General features: G+C 35.1%; 2 protein-coding genes across 6 annotated transcripts in view; one reads left to right on the top strand and one right to left on the bottom strand.

The window, feature by feature from the left end:
- Positions 1 to 2,573: 2,573 nt before the first annotated feature.
- Nudcd2 (NudC domain containing 2) lies at positions 2,574 to 11,838 on the bottom strand. The gene is made up of 4 exons (XM_015492643.2): positions 11,575 to 11,838; positions 9,530 to 9,578; positions 9,172 to 9,323; positions 2,574 to 6,200 (listed from the first exon to the last, which is right to left on the bottom strand). Exons 1-4 carry the CDS (start codon positions 11,761 to 11,763, stop codon positions 6,117 to 6,119), a joined length of 474 nt encoding a protein of 157 aa, XP_015348129.1. The 5' UTR covers positions 11,764 to 11,838; the 3' UTR covers positions 2,574 to 6,116.
- Positions 11,839 to 12,275: 437 nt separating this feature from the next.
- Positions 12,276 to 20,516, top strand: part of Hmmr (hyaluronan mediated motility receptor) — a 29,691-nt gene continuing 21,450 nt past the window's right edge. For 2 of the 5 annotated variants that reach the window (XM_048816007.1, XM_015492563.2), the window contains exons 1-7: positions 12,276 to 12,428; positions 14,880 to 14,978; positions 15,421 to 15,500; positions 17,019 to 17,066; positions 18,813 to 19,001; positions 20,029 to 20,115; positions 20,279 to 20,379. In XM_048816007.1, the coding sequence (XP_048671964.1) occupies positions 12,281 to 12,428; positions 14,880 to 14,978; positions 15,421 to 15,500; positions 17,019 to 17,066; positions 18,813 to 19,001; positions 20,029 to 20,115; positions 20,279 to 20,379 (752 nt within the window). In that variant the 5' untranslated portion in view covers positions 12,276 to 12,280. The remainder of the gene's footprint in view (positions 12,429 to 14,879; positions 14,979 to 15,420; positions 15,501 to 17,018; positions 17,067 to 18,812; positions 19,002 to 20,028; positions 20,116 to 20,278; positions 20,380 to 20,516) is intronic. The other 3 variants (XM_048816014.1, XM_048816019.1, XM_048816025.1) reach the window with 3 other exon arrangements.

Raw genomic sequence — 20,516 nt, 5'->3', positions numbered from 1 at the left:
TTGCAGAGGTTGGCCTTGAATTTGCAATTCTCTTGCCTCAGCATCTGGAGATGTTGGGACTACAGGTACGTACCACTGTGCCAGGCTTAAACCAATTCCTTGAAAGACAAGAAGTACTAAAACAACCAAAATGAACTGGATAGCTTAAATAAATTATATAATTATTTTTTAAAAATAAATGCTTATTTAAAAATCTTTCTGGCAAATTCATAAAGGATTAAGATTCTACAGTGTCTCTTTCAGAAAATAAAATCTAGATGGATCAACTGAACAATATATCCATGACCAAGTCTGGGGTGGGGGGTGCGGAGATAAGCAATTTCAAAATTTGAAAATCAATATAAAGCCACCATATTAACGTTCTAAACAGGGTAAAAACATTTGATCAAAGCAAAATCATTTGAGAAAATTCAACATACTCTGATAATAAGCTCAGCTAACTAGAAATCAATAGATGGGAACCTCCTCAATCTGATGAAATTATGTATGAAAAAACTACAGCTAATTGGACACAGTGGCTCCTGTCTATAATCCCAGCAACCCAGGAGGGTGAGGAAGATTGAAGTTAGAAGCTAGCCTCAGCAACTTAGTGAGGCACTGTCTTAAAATTAAAAAATAATAATAATATAAAGCTGTAAATGTATAGATAGAATTGGAAAGGTAGCTCAGTGGTAGAGTACCGCTCCCCTCACTCTGCCCACCACCCCACTGCTGGTTTAATCCCCAGTAACAAACAGAACAAAATAAATGTACAGCTAATATCCTACTTAATGATGAAAAGCTATGCTTTCAAAACCCTAAAGAACAGATAAGATCACTTCTTCCACTTTATTGTTCTAGCTGGTGCACCAGGCAGGAAAAAGTAATAAAAGGTATATAGACTAAACATGATAAAATACAACTTCCTATTTATGGTTTATGTAGAAAACTCAAGGAAGGGATCAATAACAATAAGAACAAAAAACTCCTAGAACTAATCATTGAGTGTAGTAAAGTAACAGACTATAAGTCAACAAACAAAACTCTAACATATTTGTTGTAGATGCTAGTAATATACAAATGAAAACCCAAATTTCAAAAACATTTACAGTATCTCCTCCCTGAAAATGAACACTTAGGAATAAATCTAATAAAATAGATAAACTACAAAGAACACAAAATGCTGAAGACTGAAATCAAAAAGGAGCTAAATGGAGAGATACTTAATGTTCTTGGATTGAAAGACTCAGGCAATTCCATTCAAAACCCCATCAGGAATCAGGAGACTAAGGCTGGAGGATCAAAAGTTCCAAGTCAGTCTAGCAACTGAGCAAAACCTTGTCTCAAAATAAAAAGGGCTAGGGATGTGCCTCAGTGAAAGAGCTCCATGGATTTAATTCCCAGTACTGCCAAAAAAAAAAGCTACAAGGATTTTTTCATAGATATTGCCTGGCTGATTCTAAACTTTATATAGAAAGATAAGGAAATAAAATAGCCAAAACAATTCTGAAAAGGAATAAAGTTGAAGGAATCATGCTAACCAATTGCAATATAAAGCTATAATAATCCAGGCAGTATGGTATTTTTAAAGGATCTACACACAGTTCAATGGAAAAGAGCATACAAAAACACATAAATATATAACAACTGATTTTTGAACAAAGGTGCAAAGAGAATTCACTGGGGAATGGATAGTCTTTTCAACAAATCATTTTGAAATAAATGAACAGCCACATACAAAAAAATCACCTCCACCTAAACTTCATACCTTATACAAAGTTAACTTAAAACAGGCCACTGATTTAAATGTAAAACATAAAATCATAAAACTTTAGGACAAAAACAAAGGAAAGAATCCTTATGATTGGGTTTAAGGAAAGCATTCTGAGATATGGTACCAAAAGCATGATCTACTAACATGATGATTAGACTTCATCAAAATTAAAAACTTCACTGCTTCAAAAGGTACCATCATGAAAGTGAAAAATAACCCACAGGACAATTTACAAATCATATACCAGATATTTGAGGTAATATATAAAGAACTTTAAATAATATGACAATCCAATTTGAAAATGGGCAAAGGGCCGGGTGTGGTGGTACATACTTGTAATCCCAGCAGTTCAGCTAAGGCAGGAGGAATGCAAGTTCAAAGCCAGCCTAGCAACTTAGCAAGGCCCTGTCTCAAAATTTAAAAATAAAATAAAAAGGGGGCTGTGGTTCAGTGGTTATGCACTCCTGGGTTCAATCATTGCTATCAAAAAAAAAAGAAAAGAAAAGAAAAAGAAAATGGGGCAAAGGATTTGAAAAAAACATTTCTCCAGGGGAAGATACACAAATGTTCAATAAGCACAAGACTGACATAGGCTTTAGGGAAATGCAAATCAGAGATACCACAAAGAACTATCACTCTATATCCACCAGAATAACTAGATTCCAAGAGTCAGGTAAGTATTGGCAAGAATGTGAAGAAACTGGAATTCTGGTACACCACTGGTGGGAATAAATGATGTAACTGCTTTGGAAAACAATCTGATGGTTCCTCAAATTATTAAACATAACCTGAAAATTCTATTCCATATAAAACACATATGCACATAAAAACCTCTACACAGATGTTTATAGCAGCAATATAAAGCATAGATAAAAGATGGAAAACCCCCAAACACCCATCAATTTACAAATGAATTAACAAAGTATGACAGAGCCATGCAATGGAACATTCAGACATAAAAATGAAATACTGATATATGCTAGAACACAGATGAACCTCTAAAATGCTGTTGTAAAATAATCCAGTAACCAAAATCCACATATTATTTGATCCCACGTATATGAAATGTTTAGAACAGGGAAATCTATGCAACAGAAAATAAATTAGTGGTTGCTTGGCTGGTGAGGCAGGAAGAGATGACTGTTAAAGTGTACAAGGTTTTGGGGGGCTGAGATTGTGGCTCAGTGGCAGAGCGCTTGCCTAGCACATGTGAGGCACTGGGTTCAATTCTTAGCACCACATATAAATAAATAAAATAAAGGCCCATCAACAACTAAATTTTTTTTTAAAAAAGTGTACAAGGATTTTATTTCAAATGACAATATTCTAAAATTGACTATGGTAATGGCTATATATACTATGCATATTGAGTTATATACTTTCGTTGAAATGTATGTGAATTATGTCAATAAAAGCTATTTTTTAAAAATTAAGTGATCCCATTTATAATTTAAATGCATACCTTTTTTGATACTGGGGATTGAACCCAGGAGTGCCTTACCACTGAGCTATATTCCCATCCCTTTTTATTTTGAAACAAGAGTCATGCTAAGTTGCTGAGACTGACCTAAAACTTGTGTTCTTCCTGCCTCAGCCTCCCAAGTTGCTGGGATTACAGGCATGCAATACTATGCCCAGCTATATTATATATTCTTGAGAAGACAAAAATGTATAGATCAGTGGTTTACAAAGTTTAGAGACTGGGAGGTATGGGGTGACTACAAAGATAGCATAGGGGTATTTTTAGTGATTGAACTGTTTTAGGGTGATTATGAAGTTGTTCACATGTATCTATACATGTGCTAAATTTCACTGAATTATACCCCAGAAAGTTAAAATTTTCCTGTAAAACTAAATGCCAAAAAGAAACCAATTAAAACAACAACTCATTCCTGAAATTACTAGGTAAAATGAACAAAGTAGGCATCAGAGGAGGACAGGCTACAGTGATCCAGAGTTAAGTATTGGGGTTCAGAGATGATGAGGAGGATGTCCCTGCTCGGCATAGAATATTAGATCTCCCTGTGAGATGACCTATGACAGGTAGTCAAATAGATTAAGTATAATAGGAATGAGACTTCTTACAGCTATGGGAGTTATAAAGATATAAAGAGATAAAAGTAAAATGAACCTGATGAGATTTGGATTCAAAGTTTAGGTGTGAAGTCATATGGTTTTACATATAATTTTATATATAGATACACACACAGATGTACTACACATATTATATACAAACTAACAGTAATTACTTACACACAGATCATAGTTTTGCGTATGTGCTGCTGGGGACTGAACTCAGGTCTTTGAACATGCTAGGCAAGTGCTCTACTAATGAGCTATACCCCCAGCTTCTTAAAAATACCCTTATTCACTAAAGAGAACAAAAGGGTTCCTTGGAAAAATGGCTGATTCTTGGGCTGGGGCAGGGAATGTGTAATTAGCCTGGTGTATATTAGATCAGAGCAAGAAATCACTCAAATAATCATGGGAATATGTTAAAAGGACAACAGAAGTCACCTAGCATGTGTCTTTTACTGGCCAATAATTTAATTTTATGAATTTAAAACATCAAAGTAATAAAAATAATAGATTTTAACCCACCAAGTAAGACATTGATTCTACAGATATAAATTTTGACTAGAAACATGGTAGTACTTTTAAATTACCTTCTCCCAAAATAATTAATCTTAAAAGGAGGTACTTTATAGTGAAGTATGGCAGCCACTATCTTATTCAGTGATCTAAGTAACACTATCTTAAGTAGGACAAATTGAAATCATTAATCTATGATAGGATAAAATAAGATCACTTCTATAACATTCTTGACAATAATTCACAACTTGAATTTCATCATGAAAAAATATCAGAGACACTGGGGATGTACCTCAGTGCTAGAGTATTTGCCTAGCATGTTTTAAGGCCATGGGTTTGATCTCCAACATCACAAATAAATAATTAAATAAACAAAAGGAATATCACATAAAGCTAGAATGTAATCTTTGAAAATGCCAAAGTTTTGAAAGCCAATGGGGGTTAAAAACAAAACACAAAAATAACTTGTTCCAGACTGACATCTACAGGCAGGTCATGATTGTGAAAGAGTTTTCTTGTTATGACAGACATTATTGGGACTATCAGTTTACTGTGATTAGAGGGAATATCTGAGGAACAGATGGTAGTAATATGTCACCATAAATTTCCTAATTTTAATGGTTAGGTTATAGTTATGAAAGTGAATGTCCTTTTCTGCAGCAAATACACAGTAAAGTACTAAAGTGAATCATCTCTTAAATTTATTTACAAATGGCTCAGGAAGAAAGAAATTTTGTGTACTTTACTTTGTAACTTTGCTATACATTTGAGATTCCTTAAAAAAAAAATTAAAAAGGATACAGGATGAAATGAAATCTCGACAATTCCTATATATAGCCAGGGGCAGTGGTGCACACCTGTAAATACCAGCAATTCAAGAAGTTGAGGCAGAGGATCAAAGGTTTGAGGCTGCCTGGGCAAATTAGTGAAATCTTGTGTCTTATGGAGTAAACAATGGACTGTGGATGTAGCTCAGCAGAACACACCCCTGTGTTAAATTCCCATTACCAGAAACAAGAAACGACAAAAATCCCTGTCTATATTTCTGAATCACTAAGAGAAAAATAATGCCTCTGCTTTATAGTGACCTAATTTGCATTCTGCTACTACAAACGACATGCCCAATAACCGTATTCACTTAGCTGCTTCTCTGTTGTATTATTACTTCTCATTTGTATTAATTATTAGTTTTTTTAACTTTTTCAATTTCTTGACATAAAGTAATCCCTTAAGAAATAATATTATAATTAAGAAATTTACATTAACTCTTTTAATATTGTTACCCAAAATACTTTTGTGGAATTTTTGTTAAATTTTTTTTTTTTTAATACTTATGTGAATTAATGTACTTAGATGAAGGGGCATACGATCCTCTTTCTGAAAAAGTTTATTGAACTTTATTCCTGCATCACACTTATCAAAAGAAAAACTTAATTTTCTCTGAAGGCACCCTTTCATTTAATATGATCTGCACCCCAATGTTTTTTATAGTAAAAATGCATTTAAATATGAAACTGGTAAAATGTAGCGTATAAAACTCCATGCTGAGCAAAAATAAGTCCAAAAAAATTACCATATGTTCACAGACAGTTCCCACTGTACGTTTCCTATGTAAATCATATTTGAATGCAATTTTTAGAACCATATTTAAATGTATTTTGCAATTTAACTGCAAGCATCCATATTTTTCTTCTAGCACATAATCTGTTCCTTTAAGTTGGCAACATCAGCTAGGATCCACAGAATGTAGCAAAAAAAAAAAGAAAAGCAGTTATTTCTCAAGGTTTGAGAAATCTGGTCCACCTTTACTGTAGTTTCCTGAGATTTCTGCTCCACTGAAGTCAAAACCAGGATTCTAAAAGACATGAAAAAAATGTATGATATAAAACTTAAACTAGGAAAAAGGTAAGTATGAACTAGTAATTGATTAAAAAAAGGAGATCTAAATGGACAAAAACTGAAAAGATACCAAACCTCGCTGTAATCACCAAAATAAAATTTAAAACAATGAAGTATTTTTCAAGTTTACAATTTATAGATATTTAGATTGATATGTATAGTACTGCATTGACAAGCTTATAGAGAAACATATTTGAATATCAATACATAAACCGATTTTAAAAGCTATCTTGAAAGCTTACTGTATTGCCATGCAGGGTTCTGTAAATATATATCAACACATTTAACTCTCACAGCAATTCTATAAAATACATACTACCTCAGGCTTTCATCTTTTCATTGGGCAATTTCATTTATTTAACAAATTTACTGAATTACTACTGTTTGAAAGACACGATTAAAGGCATGTGAAGTTCAACAGTGAACAAAGATTCCTGCTCCAGTGGCGTGTCCATTGTAGAAGAGACCAATAAACCATGTATTATTGAATGCAAGGGTTGGCAAACTTTTAAGTAGTCATATGGTAAATATTTCAGGCTTTGCAGACAACACAAGTATACACAAATATACAACTTTCACAAGTACACAACTATATGAAATTGCTGCATGCAAGATAATACACAAACAAATGAGCATGATGTATAGTAGTAACTTTACTTAAAAACTAGGCATTGGGCTGAATTTGGCCCACAAGCCACAGTTTGCCAATCACTGGTCTCGTTCGTTAAAAGCTGGTTAAATGCCATAAAAAAAGAAAAAAAAAATAGGATAGGATAGGGTAAGGGAATGGGAGAAATCTACAGTATTAAATGGGATGATTGATCAACATATGCTTCATCGAGCAATGATTTGAAAACAATGCAGAAGTTAGCTAAACTATGGAAAAAGAGTATTCAAGTCAGGACAACTAAAGAAAAGGCTACTATGTTTAATAGTAGTGAACAGTATGGTTGGAGTAGAAGGACTGAGGGGGACAGCAATAAGAGAAGAGAAGGTTGGGGAGATAACAGAGTAACTGTTTAGATTAATCCAGTAAGAGGAGCAACTTGCAGAGTTATGAGAAATTGTATGATCCAATTTGCATTTTAAAAGAACTTCTCCAACTGCTATTTTGAGAAGACAGCCTGGGCAAGGTAGAAGGAAGGAGGCCAGTTAGAAAATTACTGAAGTAATCCAGGCAATATATTTGAGATGGTACACAGCAGAGTAGTAGTAGCGCTGGTGGTGATAAGTGGTTAAATTCTGAATACATCTGGAAGATAGTTCTAATAAGACTTCCTAACAAACTGGAAAGGTCGTGAGAAAGAAGATAGGAATCAAAGAGGATTCCCAATTTTTCTGACCTATGCAACTAATTTCTATTAACTGATTTAACCTTTTTTTTTTTTTGCAATGCTGGGGACTGAACCTTGGGCCTCATACATGCTAGGCAGTGCTCTACTACTGAGCAAAATCCCTAGACCCAATTGCGTTTAACAAGATGAGAAGGATGGAGGTCAAATAAATTTATGGAGGAAATTAGATTACTAATTTGGACATGATGAGTTTGGTACATCTGTCAGATAGTCAAATGGAGATGCTGAACAGGTAATTGAATATGCAGATCCAAAGTTCAGAAGAAAAGTCTAGGCTAGATATATGTATTTGGAAATCATCATATAAAAAGAATTATTCATCAAAAATTTTTAAAAGTGCTTTGACTCAGTAATTCCTCTCCTAGCTATCTGGCTCAAAGATATGTTTCTTGGAACATTCAAGTAGTTTTACAGAGACGGAAACATAAGCTCTGCTTAAAATAGAGGAAAATGGAGAAATCCAAATATTATCAACGAGAAATAGCCAAATAAATAATTAATAGACCCAAACTAGGAAATGCTCTGAAGCAAATTAAAAGGACTGAATTTTATCCATATGTACTATTAGGGAAAGATATCCAAGATACACTATTAAATGAGAAGACAACATGAAAAACAACACAGCGTGGAACCCAATGGATCACTTAAAATAGCTTCATTATATGATATACAAACTACACCTCAGTAAATATGAGAAAGAGTACACAGCAGAATGATGATTAAAAACTCACTTTTTTCATCTCAAACAACAGTGGAACAGGTTGTCTTTCAAGCAGTTTTCCTTTCCATCATGGATATTTTCATAATGCCTCAGAGAGGTATGAGTATCTCTGCCTCTCAAATCTAATGTATTTAATATACTCTATTCACTAACTAAAATCTTGCTTTGCCTTTTGCATTCTCTCTTGATTTGATACCACCCCTTTTAGCAATTTGCGATATAAATATTTTGCATTATGAATTCAATCCATGGCCAGATGACTAATAAACTCTCAATATTAAAAACAACAACAATAATACAGTGTGAACCTCCACTTAAACTAAAAATGAAACAAACAGAAATGCCAAAATAGAAGATGAAAATGAGACATGAAACAAATGAGGGAATGATGGTGAAGGGACCTTATACATTTTTATGCCACATATGTATCCTAATATTAACTTTATAAGAATTCATTACTTGGGGCTGGGGTTGTGGCTAAATGGTAGAGCACTTGACTGGCAAGCGTGAGAAAATGGGTTCGATCCTCAACACCACATAAAAATGAATAAATAAAATAAAAGTATTATGTCCATCTACAAGTAAAAAATATTAAAAAAAAAAGAATTCATTACTCATGATTTACTGATGTACATTAAGTAAATTTAAACTCAAAATCATAGCAATACAAATAAGTTATTTTCAAGAAAATTTTAAAAAATTATAAAGGCAAATTTTCTAATCATTTACCTTAAAAATTACATTAATTTTTATTACTTTTCATAAACACATTGAGTTTTAATGTCAAATAATAATTATTCTCTTAATTTTAGATATTTAACCTTACACCTTCATAGAGTCATCTGACTTACTTCTTTTTGGAATCTCTCTAATGTAAGTTTTCTCTGCATTTGGTCTTGTACCCAAGGATCAGCTGCATATTCAGATTCCAGAAGAGAAGTCCAACAATTTGCCGCATCTCTCTTTGTCTTTGTGAGAACAATACGAACCATTTTTCTATCCTCTAAAGAAAAAAATTACAAAAATACTAGAGTTTATTGTTTTATATATTCCTAAAAACATTAGGTAATTTTTGCATATAAATGTTCTCAAAGTATTTCTATATTCTCCAAAGCTCTGAAGACAAAGGACTTAAGGGGAAAAATATTAAGTTCCAATACGAAATTAATTTTAACAAAGATTCTATGAAGCCTAAAAGATTATCCTTACCCAAAGTCCATGTTCCCTCATCAGCTATTGTAGAATCAAAGAGTTTGCCCTGAAAAATAAACATGTTACTAAATATAGAGTTTCTCATTAGTTTTACAAAGCTTTCATTAAGACTTAGCTAATTTCAAACTGAACACATCTTACACCATTTCACTACATTTATGTGCTCAACCTTAAGTTTCCTTCCAGGGTTAAATGAAATCTAGGTTATAGGAATATTTACTATGACAAGCAACACAGAATTCCCTAAAGGAAGACCAGGGCCCTTGAATATTTATTTATTTATTGTGGTACTGGGGATTAGAACATAAGGGTACTCTACCCATGAGCTATATTCCCAGCCATTTATACTTTGCGTTTTATTTTGAGACAGGGTCTTGCTAAATTGTTGAAGCTGGCTTCAAACTTGCCATCCTTCTGCCTTATCCTCTTGAGTCACTGGGATTACAGGTATGCCCCATTGTGCCCAGACTTAACTTTTTAGAAGATGAAGAAGTACTACTGATCACTAATTGGCCAAATGTAAAATTTATATATTAAATGCGTTAATTTTACTAATCAAATTTAAGAATACAAAAAGGGATTTCCTGCTTAAAAAATGGTTTAAAATAAACATAAATAAACATAAAAACTGGATCAATCTCTTCGCTGACATGTTGGCATTAAAAACAAAAACCTTAAAGCAAATACTGTAGCTCATGAGAAATGTGCTCTAATTTTTCACAAAACCTTGTGTCAATAAAAAAAGAAGCAAAATATAAATTTAGATGAAAATGCCCATGCTCAAACACATACTTTTCCCAAATTTAAGTTATAGTAATTGAAATTAAAATGTTACTTTTAAAAAATCATTTAGCCAGGTATGATGACTAGTGGCTGTAATCTCAGCAACTCAAGAAGACTCAGGCAGAAGGATCCAAGTACAAGGTCAGCCTCAGCAACTCGGGGAGACTCTGTCTCCAAATAAAAAATAAAAAGGTGCTGGGAATTTTAATTATTCTGGAAAGTAGGAACTGTACAGATATTCAGAAAGCTCATTAAGATCCAAGAGGACATAAATCAATGTCTTTTGCACAAATCATCCCAGGCACTCAAGGCGCTTCTATAGAAAATAATTGTAACAGATGAGCAGTGTGAGACAATAACATACCAAGCACTCTGCAAGCTCTTCAATCACATGGATACCATACTTTGATCAAAACAATCCTAAGAAAGGTTCTATAATTACCACACCTTGCATATAAACAAAGTCGTTAGAACTTTGAATAACTTTTTGCCTAAGGTTAAAAAACTAGAAAACTGGCACAGCAGGGTATCCTACCAAGTAGTCTCCCTTCACCTCCACACTACAAGATAACCCAACATCTTGGGATTCTTATCTAGGAACAAAATTTATTTTCAAATTGTTATGTGAACTTTGACTGCTTTGGGTTTAGCAGGTCCAGACCCAAAGGGCATCGATGAGAAGAAATGCGCGCTAATTACTTTTTCTACTCCTCTTCACAATTGGCTTGACCACTTTGCAAACACGTAGGGTATGTCTAATTCCAGATGACAAGTCACCTGAAACTATCTCTGAATTCTCACCCTGTTATACCGTCCCTTCCATGTAGTGCTTTCCCATACCAGCCTACATATTTACTAGGAACGTAACCCGCTCTGCAGCAGGAGGATTTTATCGGTCTTTCATTTCCAAACCTAGATCAGTGCCCGGAAAAGAGAATATGTAGGATCAATGCTTGTCCCTTTAACGACCTAGTTAACCCGTTCTCCGCACGACCTCTGGAGTAATCGCAAGCAGAGGCCTGACTTTTTTGGGAAATTAAACAGTAAAATGCAATCTCGAAATTTCCACAATTCAAGATTTGCCCTAAGAATGGGTGCTCTGAGCAGAGCAAACACAGGCCAATTTCACCCCTTTCCCAGGCTGCCGGCGAGAGGAGCCGACCTGCCCACCAACAACCACTCCTCGGGAAGGGCGGGCTTTAGGGCCCCGGGGCTCCGAAGGTCTATGGAAGGAGAACGCCGGCCCGTCTAGCCGCTACCTTGAGGATCTCGCGGCCGCCTATGGCCAGGGCCACGTGCCGGCTCTGCAGACCGCACTGGATATCCTGAGCTCGAGTGCCTGGTGGCACCTGCACTTCAATGAACACCTCCTCCAGAGTCTGGTACCACTGACCCCAGGGCGTCCCGCACGGAACTACCCCACTGCGCTCCTCAAATGGGGCTGACATGCTCTCGCCGCCGGCCAGCACAGCCGCACCGAGCCACCCGAGCGCAGGCGCGAAATCCCCACGCTCCGGTTCCGCCTCGGGTCACTGCACATGCGCAGGGGCGCAAGGTGGTGACTCCCTGTGTGCCCTTTTTTCCCTCTCAAGGGCCATTTAAGGCACTGAGAGGAACCGGTTTAAAAGAACTGAAATCAAGGGAAGGGACAGAACGGTGGGAGAAGTTTGGAACCAGTGATGTAGGAATTCATTACCCCCTCACTTATGTGACGCCAAAATGCAAGCTTAACTTTCCAGTTTGAAGTGCGCTTGCGCAAATGTTGCTAGTGTTTAGGCTGCAAGTGAGCAACCGCAAAAGTGATTGGGCGTGGAAGCAGCGAACAAAACCAACCTCCCATTGGCTGGCAGTCTCAATGTACAGGTTTTCTAATTGGATGCGGCAAGGAGCTAGTGCGCATGTTCCTTTGGTGTTTCCTTGCTTGATTGGTCTGCCCCGGGTTTTGGTTTTCTCCAATTGGCTAATATGTTGGTGGGCGGGGACTCTGCGGGGATATTTGAATTCAAACGAGTAGCTGTCGGCAATCGCTCAGGAGATTTAGCATCGTTTGGGAAGCCGGCTGTCAGCATGTCTTTTCCTAAGGCGCCGCTGAAGCGATTCAATGATCCTTCAGGTGTGTACGTCGGGAGGTGCGGGCTGGCAGCGGAGGGACGGGAGATGCCCTTACGCTTCTCGCCCTTTTTGGTCCCCTTCACCCGGGAGAGCCTGAGGCGACTTTAGGAAGGACCGGGGCTCCCTGTTTTTTATTTTCCCATAAACGTTGTGACACACGCCAAGCATGTTAAGGATGCGAATGACACAGTGGTCAGTGAAGCAGTGTCCCTGCCCCGAGGACCTTTCCTTCTGACGGGGAGGAATATTCCTAAACAGCGCAACGAAGAATGCCTGGGGCGAAGGGAACAGGGTAGGAGGCGTTCGTCTCCCCTGGTCCTGAGGTAGTGTCAAACACTCCTGCCATGTCCTCAGCTTCCCTGTCTGGGAAGTCAGGCGCTGGGTAAAAGCCTTCCTGCCTCCATCGTCGCCTCATGGGCCCGGACCCAGAAATCTCTTAGAATTAATAAATCAATTCAGCAAAGTAGCTGGATATAAAATCAACACCCATAAATCAAAGGCATTTCTCTACATAAGTGACAAATCCTCAGAGAAACTAGGAAAACCACCCCATTGACAATATATTTTATATTTCTACACACAGAATTAAAACAAATTCTAGGAAAAAAAATGCCTAACTTTGTTGTTTATGAGCTACACTGATATTTTCTATTATGTTTTACTTTTTTTCAGTGCTAGTTGAATCTACTAATGAGTGCTTATCTACTATTTGAAAAATATTTTAGGGACAGTAGTAGTTGCTTGGAATGGTCAATGTTCTTTGATATTCCCTTTTTATTTACATGAGAATCTAAACAAGTAAATAGCTTTTTAGAGAATAGATCTAACCTGTTGATTTCAAATCAGCTAAAGCTTTATGCTAATATTTAAATCCTGAGAGTCCCATCTCAACTCTGCTACCTGTAAGCACCCTGAAATTCCTTAAAATTTGGGACTCCAGTTAAATGAGGTTACACAGTATGAACTTTTTGAAAGTAAAACTATAGTATAGTTCATACTTCATATAATATGACTATAGATTTCTAGAGCCTCAATTTCCTTATCTATAAATTAACATGTAAAGTTTTTGTAAGGATTGAATAAAATAATATCTCTAACCTGTTTAGCACAATGGCGGCATTTAGTAAATACTAAAAATTTCTACTTGTTATTAGTGCAATTGCTTTCTGTCTCTGCATTCCAATTGTAGTTGATATCATCTATACATGTTGATATTAGCCAGAGATATATTATTACTCTAAATTTTTATTACAGACTTTTTTTTTAATTTTTTAAATTTGTTTTAATTAGTTATACATGACAGTAGAATGCATTTATGCACTTTTGATGTACATAGATGGGATATAATTTCTCATTTTTCTGAGTGTATATGTTGTAGAATCATATTGGTCATGTAGTCACACATACACACACACACACACACACACACACACACACTAATGTCTGTTTCATTCTACTATCTTTCCTATCCCCAAATCCCCTCCCCTCCCCTCCTAACACTTCCGTCTACCTAATCTAAGGAAATGCTGTTCTTCTCTAGTGCCCCCCTGCCTTTTTGTGAATTAGCATTCGCATATTAGAGAACACATTTGGCCTTTGGTTTTGTGGGATTGGCTTATTTCGCTTAGCATGAGATTCTCTAGCTCCCAACTATTTACTGGCAAATGCCATAATTTTACTCTTCTTTTACTATTTTTCTTCTTTAAAGCTGAGTAGTATTCCATTAAGTATATATACTAAGGCTAGATCATTTTAGTTATGATTCCTAGAATCCCATGGTATTTATCTTAGTGACTCTATTTGAAGACAGTTGTACCAAATATTTTATTTTGTATATTTAGTTCTTAACAACAAAACTATGGGCTGGATTCAGGGGCACATGCCTGTTGTAATCCCAGTTGCTTATAAGGTTGAGGTAACAGCATCATTAATATACAGTATATATTAATGTATAAGTTGTCAGCCTGGGCAACTTAGTGAGACTGTCTTTAAAAAAAAAAAAGTCAGGGGGGACTGTCTTTTTGTTGTTGTTGTTGTTGTTGATGGACACAATACCTTTATTTTATTTATTTTATGTGGTGCAGAGGATCGAACCCAGGGCCTCGCACGCACTAGGCGAGCACTCTACCACTGAGCCACAATCCCAGCCCCAGGGGAGGCTTTCTTTAAAAGTGTGTGGGGGGTGGGTGCTGAGGATGTAGCTCAGTGGTACTGCAAAAAATAAGAACAACAAAATCATATGATTTTTCTTCCTTTGACCCAGTCTATAGAAAAGGCAAGATTAGGATATTGTTCTTCATCATTTCAAATAGGTGCTATTGTTACACTTACAGAAACAAAGAATCCAATTATAAATGGCATTTTTACACTTATATTCACATTATCATGACATGGTTTTAACTTCACATCATAAATAATATTATATAATACATTGATACTTTGTGTTTTCTAGGCTGTGCACCCTCTCCAGGTGCTTATGATGTTAACACTTCAGAAATATCTAAAGGACCAGTATCCTTTCAGAAATCACAGAGATTTAAAAAACAAAAAGGTAATGGGCCCCAAAATAAAACAATGGTTATATTATTTTATAAGTTTTAAAGTTATAAATGACAATATTTAAATTTAAAGTTGCTGTTGCATCTCAAAAGATATAAAACTAGAATTATATTTACACTTTCTTGATGGATTTATGAAAGGATCAGATACAAAATAATGCTTTCATCATCATACTGTATATTAAGCAATATACTCATAGATATGTAATTTTCTCTTTGGTTATTTCCTTGACCTTTCTCTTGAAGAATATTAGGAAAATGAGAAAGGTTTTTAGATGTATAGATATTGTACAATTAATTATTTAGAAATATATTATCAAGAAAAGAATAACTTTATATTGCTGTGTTTTTAGTTGCAGTAATATAGAAATTGTGTTTTGTGTGGTAGAAACATGTAAATACTAACTATGATTGGTACAATTCATTTTTCTGCAGAATCTCAACAAAATCTTAGTGTTGACAAAGATAGTACCATGCCTTCTTCAGCTAAAAAAGCTAAGACTTTGAGATTAAAGGTGAGGAGCTTTTACTACCATCTGGCTTATCAATTATCATTGAAAACATATCCAAAGGGTATTATATGTAATTAGAATGAGTTATAAGTATAAATCAAAATTATAATTAAATCTGTAAATAGATGGAATAAGTTATCATTAGGACTCTTTCAAGTTTTATATTCTGCCTAGGACTTTACTAAATCTATATTTAAATGTGCCCTTAGTTCACAATTACAAAATGATTACTATTTTTCTGTCATTTCTATATCTAGATAAATTTTTCTTATAAATCTATACAAACTATATGATACTTTCATTAATTACTGCCACTTGAATTGTATAGGGTTTTTTTTTTGTGTAGTATTTTGAGAAAACTATAGTTCTAACCACACAAGTATGTGTAGAACTCCCAAATAATAGACTTTCTAATACAAAATAATATCAGTTTAAAAATTATAAAACATGAGATTGGTGTGCCTTCCCCTCAATGTAGAAACAAATAAACAGATTTTATTTAAGATGTTTTCTTCCATTTTTAGATGGCAAAAATCAATACTGTTTCTAGCTACTACATCAGAAAAGCTGTTGTATATAAAAAGATGTAGTGTGAAATTGTGTGTCTTAGGATAAAGGTAATGAGAAAATCAGATTTTTTTTTTTTTTTTTTTTTTTTGTACAGGGGATTGAACTCAGGGGCTTAAGGACTAAGTCACATCCCCATCCTTTTTCTGTATTTTATTTAGAGACAGGGTCTCACTGAGTTGCTTAGCACCTCACTGTTGCTGAGGCTGGCTTTGAACTCATGATCCTCCTGCTTCAGCCTCCCAAGCCACTGGGATTACAATTGTGCGTCACCACGCCTGATCTTAGAATCAGATTTTACTGTTTACATTTTTCTGTTATTTCTCTGGAATTGCATATTTGAAGTTTAAGTTGATTTTAAAAGATTTTTTTCCGTATGAGATTGGATAATCAAAATGTGTTGTTGCTATTTAACATTAGAAGATAGGTAGTCAGTAGTTTATCCATAAACTTCCATTTATCCTGCCCCCCACCACCCTCAACGGGGCTTCATAGAAACAGCTATTGGCCTATTGGGTTGAAAACTTAAACCTCAAGTATTTTGAGATATTTGGGGAGTGGGGGTACCAGGGAATGAAGTCAGGGGCACTTGACCACTAAGCCACATCTCCAGTCCTGTTTTGTATTTTATTTAGAGACAGGGTCTGAGTTGCTTAGTGTCTTGCTTTTGCTGAGTTTGGCTTTGAACTCCTGATCCTCCTGCCTCAGCTTCCTGAGCCACTGGGATTACAGGTGTGCCCCACCATTCATGGCTTATTTTGAGATTTTAAGAACCTTTCCTTCACTTAACCAAATAAGTGATCTACAAAATATTTCGCAGACTCAGTGAACTCTTTAAAATAGAAATTAACTATTTGGAAAACCCTTAATTTTTTCAGATAGCTAAAAATCAAATTTTACGTGATATTTCTTGTGCTTAAGTTTGATTATAATTATTCTTTGGCTTTTAAACAGAAAGAATCTCAAAAGAATGATAAAGATTTGAAGAGACTAGAAAAAGAGGTGAGCAATACTTTTATTGAAAAGTAAATATGCTGTATTACGGAAAAAGGATCACATACAACTGAGAAACTAAGATTCTGTTGTAGTTTGGGCAATCTGTGTCCATTTATTAAAATTACAATATATGGACAGATGAGTGGGTCAAATATTTATAGTGTATACTCTTCCTGTATGACATTCTTTGTTAAGACAACATAGCTAGAGAATTAACATGTGGAGCATACAATTCTAGCAGGTTAGATGGACTGTGATGAAGTTATGCTAACTGTACTGTCCAATATTGTAGATGCTCACCACATCTAGCTATTTTTGGCTTTTTTTTTTTTTTTTTTTTTGGAAGGGGTAGGTGTTTTAACTGGGGATGTAACCCAGGGATCATTTTGCCACTGATGCTNTTGCAGTTAAATTGCAAAATACATTTAAATATGGTTCTAAAAATTGCATTCAAATATGATTTACATAGGAAACGTACAGTGGGAACTGTCTGTGAACATATGGTAATTTTTTTGGAAGGGGTAGGTGTATACTGGGGATGTAACCCAGGGACATTTTGCCACTGAGCTAAATCCCCAGCCCCAGGGTCTCATTAAGTTTCTGAGGCTGTCCTCAAACTTGCAATCCTCCTATCTCTGTCTCTCAAGTTGCTAGGATTATACGCGTGCACCCCTGTGCCCAGCACATGTGGTTGTTTTTAAATTAATCCTGAACAGAACTTAGTTCCTCAGTTGCATTAATCACATTTTAACTGCTTAGTTGCCTCTACTGGGCAGTGCATTTATAACATGGCAGGCATTTGTATGTGCAGTGTTGACCTAAAGAACCCACTTATCTTTCACAATACTAAATTGCTCACTGTACTCTTTGCTTCTCTGCCAGTCTTTTCCGTACTTCCATGACTAACAAGAATGTGGTGGACATGTTCTTTTGCTATATTAAGACTTTCCATTTAATCACAGTCAAATGATATCTTAGAACCAAGAATATACCAAAATAATTGTGAATCTTTTCTCTGGTTGCTTTGATCCCTTTGTATTTAATAATACTCATTGTCATTTTATTGAGGGTACATGTCAATGAGGATACATGCAATTGATACTTAACATCTAAAAACTGAGTCACAGTGAACTAATTGGTGAGTGAGTGGTAGTGTCAGGATCAGAACTGATAGGTTGCATAAATTATTTCATTTGGTATAGAATTTTAGGTGCAAAGATTTTCCCCGATCATTTTAAAGTTGTAGGATTTCCTTGTCTCTGGCTTCTACATTTCTGTTGACAAATATTAGGGCTTTTGGGGTCTTTTCTTATTTTGTTTTGTTTAATCTACTAGTTAGTAACGGCAAGAGTTATGGCTGATGCCTACTACATTGTACTTGACAGCCTAGTTCTGCCTTCTCAAAATAAGAAAGAGTCCCCATCTCAAACTATAATTAATATTTGTGTAATTAGAACTAGAAAAGAAGAGCTGTAATAGGTAGAAATACTTTTTTAAAGTGAATAGACAGCTTAATTGAATTTGGAAATTTATGACAAAGTTCTTCAGTTCTTAAGATGCATGCAGATTTTTAAGATTTACAATAAGGTAAATATTATTATTCAAATAACTGATAAAATAAGAATATCTATGAGAGCATGGTGTCAAAACTCATGGTTTTTCTAGAAGCTTTAATGCTTTTGTTACCAGTAGCATTTATTTACATTGGTATTTTATTGGCGAATTATTCATTTATGATCTTGTTTTCTCCAGATTCGTGTCCTTGTCCAGGAGCGTGGTGTTCAAGACAAGAGGATCCAGGATATGGAAAATGAGTTGGAGAAGATGGAAGCAAAGTTAAATGTTGTAGTCAGGGAAAAAACATCTCTCTCTGCAAACAATGCTTCACTGGAAAAACAGCTTATTGACTTAACTAGAACTAATGAACTGCTAAAATCTAAGGTATTTGAACCTCATGATAACACTTAAAATCAAATAAATAATAAGCATGTTGAGAAAACTCATTTCTCTTGTTTGGGAATTGGAGGCTCTGTTTGAGCCCTTTTCTTTCTCTGAATGTACCTTAAATATTAATACTTCAAGTAACTAGTGTTTCTCTTTTTTATTAGGTTGTCTGGCACATGAGTGGTTATAAACAAACAAGTTACTTTTTGTTTTAATGTCTTCACATTTTCTCACCTCTCATAATCAGCCCCAATTAACATCATCAATAAAAATCACAGACTTTACATTTTGACCTCATTTTAAAGATCTTTCTCTGAAATACATAATAGCATAGCAGCATGCTTCTATCTTTAGTCCTTATGGGAATAAAGTGGGAAATGAATTAATAGAATAAGTAATGTTCAATAAATAATCTGCATTTATCAATATTAATGCACTCATGATCTTAAAGAGCTGAACATGGTCCTCATATGCTTGTTATAGAAGTTGAGGGAGGATGTAAATCTGTGTTCAGTTTAATAAGAGTCACTAATTAAGAGCCTGTAATGTTCAGGGCTCTTTTCACTTAGAGAGTCAAAGTGCGTTAGACTCAAGCATGGGGAAGGGAGCAGTAACCTGGGCCATTCCCGGGAGCCTTCTGATTTAGTACGCTGGGGACGGAACCGGTATTCTGCATATTTCAGATTTACCAGGTGATTAATTTTAGTAAGCCAACACATATCAGTAAATTCTCTTGAAGAGGCAATTTTAGAGGTTTGCTGTGGATTTTACAGCATATAAATGTAAGTAACCACCCAGAGGGTTTCAGAAATAAAACAGAAAGTCACATTAAGGAAAGAAAAGGACAAAAACAGTATTAGTATGGAATCAGTAATTATGTTGATAAAAAGCTATTTTCTCTACCAAAGTATAGTATAGGCAAATAATAGCTACAATGATAGGTAGAATAATCAGTATTTAGATGATTTTATATTTGGCATAGCAGAAAATATTTCTGAATTTTTTGCATGTTTATTGTGCTTAGTTTTCGGAAGATGGTAACCAGAAAAATATAAGAATGCTAAGCCTGGAGCTAATGAAACTTAGAAACAAAAGAGAAACAAAAATGAGGGTGAGTAGTACCTTTGGTAAATTACTGTGTCTAGATCTAAATATTTCAAATTTCTTTCTTTTTTTAGTGATATTTTAAAAAAATAAATGACAGTGGAATGCATTACAATTCTTATTACACATATAAGCACTCAAATTTCTTAAAACAAATTTCTCTGGTGTAGAGTATGATGGCTAAACAAGAAGGCATGGAAATGAAGCTGCTGGTTACTCAGAAGAATCTGGAAGAGTCTCAGGGGAAAATAGCACAACTTGAGGGGAAACTGTAAGTGAATAAAAGAAATTATTAAGTGTAACCAGTTATTTTGTTTTATTTATCTGATAAGTAAAAACATAAAATGGCACACATTCATTGACTGCCTCGTGGTGTTCATATATATATATATATATATATATCTGTCT

Source organism: Marmota marmota, unplaced genomic scaffold, assembly GCF_001458135.2.
Source record: "Marmota marmota marmota unplaced genomic scaffold, marMar, whole genome shotgun sequence".
Classification (NCBI taxonomy): Eukaryota; Metazoa; Chordata; class Mammalia; order Rodentia; family Sciuridae; genus Marmota; species Marmota marmota.
This window is presented reverse-complemented; position numbering and strand designations above follow the sequence as displayed.